The sequence below is a fragment of the Apium graveolens genome, chromosome 9 (genome assembly GCF_009905375.1).
Source record: "Apium graveolens cultivar Ventura chromosome 9, ASM990537v1, whole genome shotgun sequence".
NCBI classification, from domain to species: domain Eukaryota; kingdom Viridiplantae; phylum Streptophyta; class Magnoliopsida; order Apiales; family Apiaceae; genus Apium; species Apium graveolens.
Genome location: NC_133655.1, coordinates 282,207,857 through 282,220,023, shown reverse-complemented (window position 1 = coordinate 282,220,023; position 12,167 = coordinate 282,207,857). Strand labels below are relative to the sequence as shown.

At 34.6% G+C, this 12,167-nt stretch overlaps 1 protein-coding gene across 1 annotated transcript; it reads left to right on the top strand.

Moving 5' to 3' along the window:
* Nucleotides 1-351: 351 nt before the first annotated feature.
* LOC141682809 (copper-transporting ATPase PAA2, chloroplastic) lies at nt 352-10,819 on the top strand. The gene is made up of 17 exons (XM_074487501.1): nt 352-1,104; nt 1,978-2,055; nt 2,291-2,388; nt 2,515-2,568; nt 3,189-3,275; nt 3,989-4,153; nt 4,448-4,558; nt 4,947-5,015; nt 5,659-5,768; nt 6,411-6,516; nt 6,944-7,010; nt 7,733-7,812; nt 7,979-8,433; nt 8,695-8,869; nt 9,159-9,290; nt 9,700-9,850; nt 10,386-10,819. Exons 1-17 carry the CDS (start codon nt 387-389, stop codon nt 10,493-10,495), a joined length of 2,766 nt encoding a protein of 921 aa, XP_074343602.1. The 5' UTR covers nt 352-386; the 3' UTR covers nt 10,496-10,819.
* Nucleotides 10,820-12,167: the final 1,348 nt, after the last annotated feature.

Here is a 12,167-nt window from a genome sequence, read left to right as displayed (position 1 = left end):
AACCCTCAAAGAGAGAACAAATAACCTCTCGTCAATGAGAAAAATTAAAATTGAAATTATAAATCGAAAATCCAAAAAAACTTTGAGATCTGATCTAATAAGCTCCGTTTGAATAGAAAACGAAAAGTCACTGAAACTCCGATGATATAGATTAAAAAACAAATTAAAAATAACAGCTTGACATTTTTTTTAGCAATTCATAAATAAAATACAATGAAATTACCTCAAACGTTTCTATGTAAAAATTTCCCGGGCCTAATTAGTTTGTTGTCCAAAAAAATAAATAAAATCTTTTGCGCTGCTGAGATAGATAGAAGATTGGGTAATGAAATTTAGTGAGCACAACTAACAATTTGAAAGTTAGGTAGACGAATGTTATTGACCACATGCTTCTCATGTCAAATTCATTCCCGATATACATCTCTCTCCCTCCACAATCTCTCTCTCTCAGAAATCTCTCCACAATCTCTCTCTCTCTCTCTCTCTCATCTCTATGTCCAGAAATGACAACTACAACTAATCTCCTCCGCCTCTCTCTCTCCTCCCACCACAAACTCTCTCCCCACTTCTCTCCTCACTTCTCTATCCCCACTGCTCTCCGTCGCAAATCTCTCTCTCCTCCTCTCATCTCCGCCAAATCCGTCGACTTCAAACCACCTCCTCAACCTCAACCTCAACCTCAACCTCAACTCCACCAGCACCTCTCCACCGATTCAATCCTCCTCGATGTCACCGGAATGATGTGCGGCGCGTGCGTATCACGCGTCAAGTCGATTCTCACCTCCGACCTCCGCGTTGACTCCGCCGTGGTCAATATGTTGACGGAGACGGCAGCAATTAAGTTGAAATGTTTGGATGCGGTTGCTGACGTGGCGGAGGAGATGGCGAGGAAGCTAACGGAGTGTGGATTTCCGGCGAAGAGGAGAGTGGCGGGAGCTGGAGTTGAGGAGAAAGTGAAGAGATGGAGAGAGAGTGTGAAGAAGAAGGAGGTTATGCTTGTCGAAAGTCAAAATCGTGTTGTTTTCGCTTGGACTTTGGTTGCGCTTTGTTGTGGCTCTCATGCTACTCATATACTACATTCTCTTGGCATTCATGTTGCTCATGGTAATTGCTCGAATCGATTCGGATTTGCAGTAAAATCTCGATAAATTAATGCTAAAGCAATTAATAAGCTCGATAAAGTAATACTCGATAAGTTAATAACCTTGATCAACCAAGTAAAAAACGAAAAATTAGTAAGGGCTTAATAAGCGCAATAATTTAGTACTCCATAGGTTGATAACCTTGATCAAAGAAGTTAAAAATGAATTCTTAAGATTAGAATAACGAAATTTAACAACAATTGAGTCTAACATATATTGTATCTAATATAAAATCTCATCTAAATTTTAAAAATTAGATTTTATAGAATATAGTATAGAGTCTTATAAACATTTTTGTTTTAATGTGCTTAATAAGATAAAGTAATACAGAATAGGTTATGGTTAATAGTAGAATAACGAAATTTAACAACAATTAAGCCTTACATATTGAATCTAATGTAGAATCTCATCTAAATGTTAAAGTTTAAATGCTATAGAATGTAACATGGAATCTTATATAGGTTGTTATACTGTGATTTTATATGTGATCATGTTATGTTTAATTTCTCATATATTACATGTTGCCCATGGTATTCACGCGTCTCGATTATATAAAAAAAATTCTCAGTCACAAGATTAAATGTATTTGTTATCACAATAAAATTTTGGGGACTCAGTTTGAAATTTACAACAATATTATATCCACGTATCTATATGTGAACTTGCTATTACTTCATGTGTTTTCCATATTTATGATGACTAACTAAGGAATGTGCTTGTTTAATTTGGTGGCAATTCAATAAAAACTAGAAATGATCACTAGACTAATCTGTGAATTTGCTATATGCTAATTTGATTCTAATTTGAGATGTTTTGTTCTGGAATTGGAATTTAGGTCCAGTTGTAGAGTTTCTTCATAATTCCTACGTGAAAGGCGGTTTAGCAGTAGGAGCTCTGCTAGGACCTGGCCGAGGTGATTTTCTAGCTTATCTTTTTTCTGTTGTTTTCTCACATGCGATTTTAATTTAATTTTGCATTTTGGCAGCTGCAGTTGCTGTTGTACTTCTTTTTGTTTATTTGTTTTGAACTTTTGATGTTTAAGATGTTGCTTACATATACATGCTTCTGATAGACTGATTGCAATTGATTAAATAGAGTGACATATTTATTAAGTCAATTGAGATATAAAAGCAAGCTTTAAATTGCAGATCTGCTTTTCGATGGTCTAAAAGCATTTACGAAAAGGTCACCAAATATGAACTCTTTGGTCGGATTTGGATCAATTGCTGCATTTGCGATTAGTTCGGTGAGGATCTATATATTTTCATTTTTTTTATATATGGAAAAAAACACTCTTTCATGAATTTTCTTTTGCCGAGTGATTTCTTTAATTTACGTTGCACAACTATTGTTACTTTTTTCTTCCTTGTAGGTCTCGCTCCTCAACCCTGGACTTCACTGGGATGCGTCATTCTTTGATGAGCCGGTTCGTTTAACACCTGCGCTCCAATTTACTTTAATATGCTGTTTGTTCTGCATGCACCAACTGAACTAAATAATATTATATATAATTCTGGCATCCAAGTTATTTAGAAAGCCTTGCACCTGACTCCTCAATATACAAAGCCTCTCTTTAGTTGTGACTAGAAAGATTGATTCTGTTGTTTTTAGAAAATGCTGCAGAGCTGGAGGATATCAGGGTACCATTTATTTATCAAATTTTTAAATGATATATTGAATTATTAATTGTAGTTAAAAGCTTTAGTACTTTTATCATCTTCAAGAAGTTAATATAGTATCAATCTGATCAATTATTAATAAAGAGGCCACTATGAATTTATACGTAAACTTTTGTAAGTTTTTACCATTTCCAGGCCTTGAGGAGATGCTTGACTTCTTTCTTCGTATATTAACCTAACTATCAACATTGACCAAAGAAGTTAACCATGTTTCGATTTCATTTTGTTTATGCTGTCTGATTCATTAAATTCCACTCTTATGTTTGTACAAGCACAGATATAGGTTTTCTGTTAAATTGTGGCCACACTCATTTATACATGTATCTCAATATCTTCTTATTTTGGGGAACTAACTCGAAGTATGCAGGTGATGCTTCTTGGATTTGTTCTCCTAGGACGTTCATTGGAAGAAAGAGCAAGGCTCAAGGCATCTAGCGATATGAATGAATTATTGGTATGTTGTGAGCTTTCACATGTGTAGTTTGTTGGTATAGTGATGCATATATTTGCCCCTAACATTCTGCTTAAATAGCAGTTAAATTGATAATTTCACGATCATCTCGTTGTGTAATGTACAAGGCCCTGTTTTCTTTTTAAATTGATGTTTATTTGATAACATCTTCTTAGTCCTGATATTTCTTTTTCTTTTTTTTGGCTTTGTTACTTCTGAACCTAGTTATAGTAGGGCTAGTCAGGAAAATCAGATCCGGATCTGGTCAAAATGCCTTACTATCTGAATGTTACCTTTGTCGTTACTGGTAATGATGTCTGGAAGTTAAAAAGACCTCAATTTTTTTATTTTTTCTGGCGACATTGAGTAATGAAAGTAAACACTAAAATCTTGCATGAGATCATGTTGAATGCAGCAAGAGTAAGACATAGTTTACATATCAACCTGGGTAATAAGTTTTAAAAATGTCAACAAGTATTGCAAGGGATGTGCCACTTCATAGTTTATAACTACTGTATTGCATGAAGGTACTTCTGTACTGTCAAGTTATTGGAACTTTTGTTCACTTCTTAAATTTTGATCTCAGTTGCTAATTGGTCTGATTTTTCTGTCAATTATCGTGCAGTATATCAGTTACATTTCTATGTGAACATATATCATCTGATTATCTCAGTGGCTTCTTTTCCTGATGAATAACTTTGTCTTTGTTCTTGCAGTCACTGATATCCACTCAGTCACGACTTGTAATTAGTCCCTCCACAAGTGATCCCTCTGATGATAATGTACTTGCCTCTGATGCAATCTGCATTCAAGCCTCAACTGATGATATTCGAGTTGGAGACTCACTGCTAGTGTTGCCAGGAGAAACTATTCCTGTGGATGTATGCAATAAGATTTCTCAACTGAACCTTTCCATTCTTTATTGGTAATTATGGAATGATTTTTAGAATTCATCTCCTTGCCTTTTCTTCTCTCCTTTTCTCCTTGCTTTCTGTAAATAACTTGAGAGTTGAGGCACTTCTATACTATACTACCTAACACGGCGTTGGAGTTGAAAAATATTCATATGATATAACTTTCATTAATTGATAATTTCAAGCATTAAGTTGCATTTTGCAGTTTTTGTATGTAGGTGGTAATTATTTGGTAATACCAACTTAAAATTGTCTACACAGGGAAAAGTTCTTGCAGGTCGAAGTGTTGTGGATGAGTCCATGCTCACTGGGGAATCTCTTCCAGTGTTTAAAGAATCCGGCCTTTTAGTCTCAGCTGGAACAATTAACTGGGTATGCTATAGTTCAAACATTTGTTGCTTTTGTGATCTACAGCTTTTTGTGTGTGTGAATTGAATTACTTATTTCATTGTTTTGTTCTTTTTCAAAGTAACAATTTTACAGTGTTATCTGAAACTGAAACAATGTTGTTCACTTAACGAAGTTTATGTAATACTAGATCAAATGCTCCTTTCTTTGAAAGTTAAGTAAAACAATCTTGCATATGTATTAAGTATTATAAACTTGTATAAGGAAATGAATGTTGTCCCATTATCTTCTGCTGCATGCTTTATCTTATTTGGACTTGGTAATATAATCATCTCGAGTACTGTTTTTAATATTGTTCCATCATGATTTCAGAGCATGTTTATTTTGATGTTAATGTGCAATTCTCTCTCAGGACGGACCTTTGAGAATAGAAGCTTCTTCAACTGGCTCCAACTCAACAATTGCTAAAATTGTTCGCATGGTTAGTGCTTTTTACTTCATACGATGCACAAAGTAGTGGAATTGCTAGGTTGTAAAATAAAAATCCTTTTGTTTTATTCACCATGCCTTCTAGTAATGACTTCATATATAGCTTTAAAGTATGATGAGTTGGTTGCTTAAATTTAAAAAGAATTGTTCAGAAAGTTTAATTATTTTGATTAGTGTCTTTGAATATCTCAGTACTTGGTTTTTGGCCGTCTATATTTTGCGCACACAAAGACACATACCTTGATTATATATGGCTTGAGGATAGGTATATAAGGTGCAGCAGATGACAACTTTTAGTGTGATATGAAATGTTGATGGTTTTAGCGAAATAGATTAAAGTCTTCATTGAGTTGAAGATTTCACTGAACCATAATTGGTTCATGTTTTCAAGCTTATCTGTTCTACTACTAAAATTAAGAATCTTATATCAAGACGAACATTTATGGTGAGATATAGGTTACTCTTAGTACTTTACATAGGTTATTGACTTCGGTGAAGCCCATTTTTATAGTGACAGATTGTACATTAGTTTTAGCCCCTCCGCGTGTTGGTTCAAGACTTTTAAGTGTGTGCTGTAATTCTCATTTTGTTTGGTACCAAAGCTTGTTATATGAGTTCTCTTGCAACTGTTTCAGGTTGAAGATGCTCAAGGCCGTGAAGCGCCTATACAGAGGCTTGCAGATTCAATTGCTGGGCCTTTCGTCTACAGCGTCATGACTTTGTCAGCGGCAACATTTGCTTTCTGGTATAATTTACTTACCTACTTATTTGGTATGTCTCCTTTGTTATAATGGTTATCAAGGAGCATATTAAGAGTCTTATTAAGAATACTGGAAAAATGGCTTGAATTTTTGTAGATTAGTAGTAAATTTTCTCGTCAATATAACAAAGATACCCAGAGAAGCATATATAAAATCACAACAATTTTTTAGGCAGGACTACAATGCCGTTTCCAGCCCAAACATAAGTCATATACGACATGGTGATCGTAAGCTAAATGGTCTTGAATTCTTAATCCCATTAATAGCACTTGATCATATTCCAGGCTAATGCCCCATTAAAAATATATTTCTGGATGGCATATTAAAGTAGTATAAATGATCATCTACCAGTACTCTAGATTGGTACTAAACTATTACTTGGTTATCTGTTAAAATTGTAAATGGGCTATCATACATTTGAAGCTTCTCATGTTAGTTCAGTTTTCTCTGTTCTAGCTTGATCATCTTACTGCACTTGTTTGCTAACTTGTCTATGCGACCTTGTGCCTCAGCTTTAACCTTTAAGTATGCTTACTCATGAGCCCCTTCATGGGCAGATTTTTTTTCTCAAGTCCTATAGTTTGAAATGAAAGTATTTGCTTTTGTTAATTATGACTACTGTTTAGGTACTACCTTGGAACACACATATTTCCAGACGTCTTGCTTAATGACATTGCTGGACCTGATGGAAATTCTTTGCTCTTGAGTTTAAAGCTTTCCGTGGATGTCTTGGTCAGACATTATTCACTTAAGATCATTTAACTATATTTGATTGTTTCTTTTAGCTGAATTTGATTTGCATAATTTAGTTTCCTACTATTGGATCTTCTTTTATTTTAGTTTGTGATAGGAGTTCCACTTCTCATGCATAGCTATGATCCTTTTATCATATTTTATCTTCACTTAATTTCTAGTAAATAAGAGAAAATAGAACTGAGCAAATCAGGGGCAACTGCAGATGTAATTCTTTTTATTTTAAGGTGTTTATTGAGTTTAACATGTTACATACGTAATCTGGCATGATGAATGAATTTAAAAAATGTAGAATATATCAAGAGTGTGTTGTATGCTTGGAATCTGCATTCTTCCAAAGAATATATAATAATTATATACTTACACCTCAAAGTGCATCCTTTGCTTAATTTTAAAATTTGTCCAGGTGGTATCTTGCCCCTGTGCACTAGGCCTTGCCACACCGACAGCAATCCTTGTAGGCACCTCTCTTGGTAAGTCTGATGCTATGTCAGTAGCCTTAAATAATGCCATTGTTACCTTCATCGCTACCATATTTCTAATTTTAGGCTAACATATAGCTATTAGCTGAACTGCATACTATAGATGCTATCTTTTCATATTCTAACTGTACATGATTCAATTATTTCATATAAATGTGACCAATCTGCTGTGAAGAGGACAAAAATCAATGTAGGTTATTATTGCAACTTTGCTGCTCGTCTGGATGTAGTTATTGTTTGCATTGTACAATGATATATTAGAGAGAACTACTTTATGATCCATGTTTTGTATATAGAAAAAAAACTTGGTTAAATAAAGTATAGTGTTATCAACCTGAGCTGTATTATTGATTTGGCAGGGTAAAAAACGATACTCTTGGATTTTCAAATATCACCTTTTTTGGTTATAATGTATGCGTGGTTGTAATTTTATACATAAATATGGACAAAACCACTGGGGTCTGAAACATGGGCCGTCACTTTTTGTTTGATGCAAGTTACTGGTCATTCCACTTGGTGCACTCATAATTAATGCAGTCTTGATAACCTAGTAGTAGAGGTGTATCCTTCTCATGATCAGGTTATGGGTTCCAAACTTCCAATCATTTCTTGGTCACTCCCCAATCTTCCGTGTGTATGTATATAAAATATAAAAGAAAATTGGTCTATATTAAGCTTCAAATATAACATTTGTTTTCCTCATTACTGAGCAGGAGCCAAGGAGGGACTTCTAATTAGAGGAGGAGATGTATTGGAACGCTTAGCAGCAGTGGATGTTATTACTGTAGACAAAGTATATTCCTGCTTCTTTTCCTTTAATATTATTCTTTATGGAGCTTCAGCAGTAGTAGCGCCAGTTGTCTTTATTCTAAAAGTTCAACTGAAATTGTCAGTTGGGTAACTGGTATCTAACAATACTCAATTTCACACACTTACATTTCAACTTCTTAAATTGTCAGACAGGAACTCTTACTGAAGGAAAACCTGCTGTTTCTGCTGTCACATCTTTTGTCTATGAAGAATATGAGATTTTAAGGATTGCTGCTGCAGTGGAGAAAACTGCAGTACATCCAATTGCAAACGCTATTATTAGAAAAGCAGAATCACTGAATCTGAATATCCCAACTACACAAGGACAATTAGCTGCACCGGGCTTTGGGTCCTTAGCAGAAGTGGAGGGGAAATTGGTCGCAGTTGGCTCTTTGGAGTGGGTTCATGAACGGTTTCAGCAAAGAAAGAACCTTTCTGATCTTTCAAGTCTTGAACAATCAGTAAAACATCAAGCGTCTAGAGAGAATTTCTCATCTAACCATTCACAAACAGTTGTTTATGTTGGCAAGGAAGGAGAAGGTGTGATCGGGGCTATTGCTATAAGTGATAGTATACGTCAGGATGCAGAATCTACTATAGGCAGGTATAGTTCTCTGCAGTGCAAGTTGCAACAAATATGTACTTAAATTGCTTATTTTATGCATAGCTAATATTTATACTGAAAACACATATTAACAGATAACAAAGTTTTGATCAAATTCTCTTCTTGGGCTGGTTTTATGAGTTTTTTTGTAGTTTGTGGCTTTAAGATGTTAACACGCTGCAAAGGAAGTTCTGTCTTAACATCTGACACGTTTTATGTCAGCTTATCTGTCTGACGAAATTAAGTTTTTCATTTATGTAGGCTACGACAGAAAGGAATTAAAACAGTACTATTATCTGGAGACAGGGAAGAGGCAGTTGCAATTGTAGGAAAAATTGTTGGAATAGAAAGTGAATTTATTAATGCATCATTGACACCACAGCAGAAATCTGGTTGTATCTCCAAACTTCAGGATTCAGGCCACACTGTTGCAATGGTAGTAATCTTTATTTATAATTCTGAATCAATTCTAGTCATTCCTAAACTCCAGAAATTTTGATGTATCGCATAACCCCTGATTAGCGCGATTCTATTATCAAAATTCATGCTTATGCATATTTTTAGCAAGTGATATTTACCTTGATGAATGTTTCATATCAAGGATTTTTTATGAGCACATTACATCTGTCACAAAACTCATATCACGATAACTGTTTTTTTCTTTCCAAAAGGATTCTAAGAATGCTTTTATAATTATGGACTGACCATTATATTACCTGTTAAAGGTTGGTGACGGAATCAATGATGCACCTTCTCTAGCTCTTGCTGATGTTGGATTTGCGTTGCAAATTGAAGGACAAGAAAATGCTGCATCTAATGCAGCATCAATCATTCTTCTTGGAAACAGACTATCACAGGTATATTATGTGTATATATATCTTCTTCTTCTGCTAACCACTTCATGAGCCCTACGGAAAAAGACTTAAAAATTCATACTTATACTTTTTGTCCCTGTTCCAATTAATGGCTATCATGATTTCGTGTTAGCCGATTCTTCATAATTTAAATTACTTTAATTAAAGTCTAGTTTAAGTATTTACTAAGAATCAGCCCCCCCCCCCCCAAACCAGATAAGTTGCGATAGTTTGTATGTTAGAACACGAGAAGAAGAATTAAATTACATTTTTTTATTTCTTACTTTAAATGTAAAAAGTGGCTAAATAGTTGGATTCTGGTTGTAAAAAAATGCATGCTAGTACTTTTTTTGGCTTCATATGGGCTTCAATATTGCCAGAAAGAAAACCTCATCTATCTTATATATTTCAGGTGGTAGATGCACTTGATCTTGCACAAGCAACAATGACAAAGGTTCACCAAAATTTATCATGGGCCGTAGCATATAATGTTGTCGCAGTTCCCATTGCAGCTGGAGTACTTCTTCCTCATTTCGATTTTGCCATGACTCCTTCCCTTTCAGGTGGGTGGCAACTAAATGTAGCTATCATCTCTACCATTATTTTGAATTGGTATTTAGTCCTACAGCTTCTTAGTTATAAATTCATGAAGATGTGTGATAATTTCTCAAACACGGAGTGAGAAATGATCATGAATAGACCAAGTCAGTGATACAATGATGTTAGTATAGTTTATCAGATACTATCATTTTTTGTGATAGTTCCTCAATTGTTGTAGTTTTTTAAAAAATTATGGCAATCCTAGAAATATCAAAACTGTTCACCTATTTAAAAACCAGGTGGTTTTTTTGGGTGGAAAAAGAGAGAAATTAAACCCTCTTGGTTTCAAATACAAACAGGACAACAAATTAATTTGTTTTAGTTGAAGAAACTATGAATTAAGCACGCCTTCAAACTTATAGCATGTCTTCAAGTTTGTTTTGCTGCATATGGTTTTACTGTTCATAAGTTTATTGCATTTCTCTTTTACTAAATCCAATTTCATCATTATGCTTATAAATTATAAGCTGAAAGGTTCTTGCTCTGATGTTTGTTTAGGTGGGCTAATGGCTTTGAGCTCAATTTTTGTCGTCACCAATTCACTGCTTCTGCAATTCCATCGACCTCAGAAGAAAGCGAGAGTGCAGAATTCTGCCGCAAGTCAGTAATTAATTAAGTACATATACTTCCAGATTACATGAGTAGCTAGGTTCTACAATTAATTTCCACGGCGATTAAGCATGTAAGCTTCCACAATCCACATTACCCACGAGTAGCTACCTACATTGTACTATATTCTCGCAAAGTGATTTTTTCCCCTGTAAATTTTACCCTGATGTTTATTATATGGGCAATAAGAATATGCTATGTACTATGGTATACCTCATTCTCAGATGTAAAAAATGTAAGTAGTGTACCAAAACTACATTTGCTTCCCCTGTAGAACTTGTTCACTTGTTGGGCTTCACTTAACGCAGTTGTCATTTGTCTTATGTTCACAGATATTTAGAACTTAATGTTCACAGATATTTAGAATTAGTTTCAGTATAATGTTGAATTAGAAAGTGTAGGCCATATTTGTATTATTAGCTGTCATTTGTTTTGTTTCTAGGCATTTTTTTGGTTAGCTAAAACAATTTGTACCGCATCTTTACCAGCTAACTGGGTTGTTTGTCAGCCTCGTATCTTTTCCTATGATTATGAATGAAGTTCAATGTATTTTATGTCAAAATACAATGGATTTTAGAGTGTCAAGTTGCATGATGGATTGAATGGGGAAATCAAGATAACAGAATTTGGTATATTCTTTGAGTTTGAGGGTACTAATTTCCACTAATTTCCAATCCAGTGCTTAACCAACATATATCATTAATCTGAATATACTCCACACTTGTAGCTTCTATCGTGCCTCTGTTATTGTTTGAAAGTTTTAAAGATGTAGATAAAAGTTGACAGGGATGAGCAGAAATATAAATGGGCTGGGGCTCATCAACCTATTACAGGCTACATGCCAACATTGATTGGTGGCAGGAGGTACACATTTGCTCCTGGCCCCTCATTTTCTCATGAGAGAACACTGAACACCTTGCATGTGAGCTACCAATACTCTATTATCTTTACCCCCTTCCATTCTTTTATACATTTTAAATATCTTTGAATTCGAAACACGATACAGTGGTATCTCCCTGTCCTCCTTTACGGGATGTCTAGATTTCGAATTTTGTTTGCCCGAGTGTTTGGTTCTCGCATAAGCTAAAAATACATATAACATAGGCCAAATGTGCTCATTGTTTATATTAGATAGATGAATACTAGATAAGATTACTCGAATTTAAGTGATATTCTAGAATATTGTTTATATTGGATATTGATATAATTTTGAATTTTCTTAAAGCTCCAATCATTTGTGATCCGGCAATTTCACTGCAAATTGGATAAATCATACACAGTCAGAAATTTCTGAAAAGGGGGTAAGATAAACATGTGGGATTTCTGAGTTTTTGTATCGTACAAAGTTATGAAATGGAACAGAACAAGCACAGTACCCTAAATAATGCATTGCTTGCTCACTTTTATATATCAGTGTATGCATTTCACGGCTATTCACGGTTATTCGATATCCATATTATATATAGCACTGGTTTTTTTAAATAAAAATTCAAATTTTAAACAAGTTAAGAAGAATACAACTTGAATTCTGTGAAATTGCACCACTCTGGTACATAGCCGTTAGCAAAACTGTATCCGCATGCTAAATTGAAAATGGTAAAAATTATAGTTCACATGTATTGAATTATCTATCATTTACCGTAGGTAGGCAACAAACACTTGACCAGATTG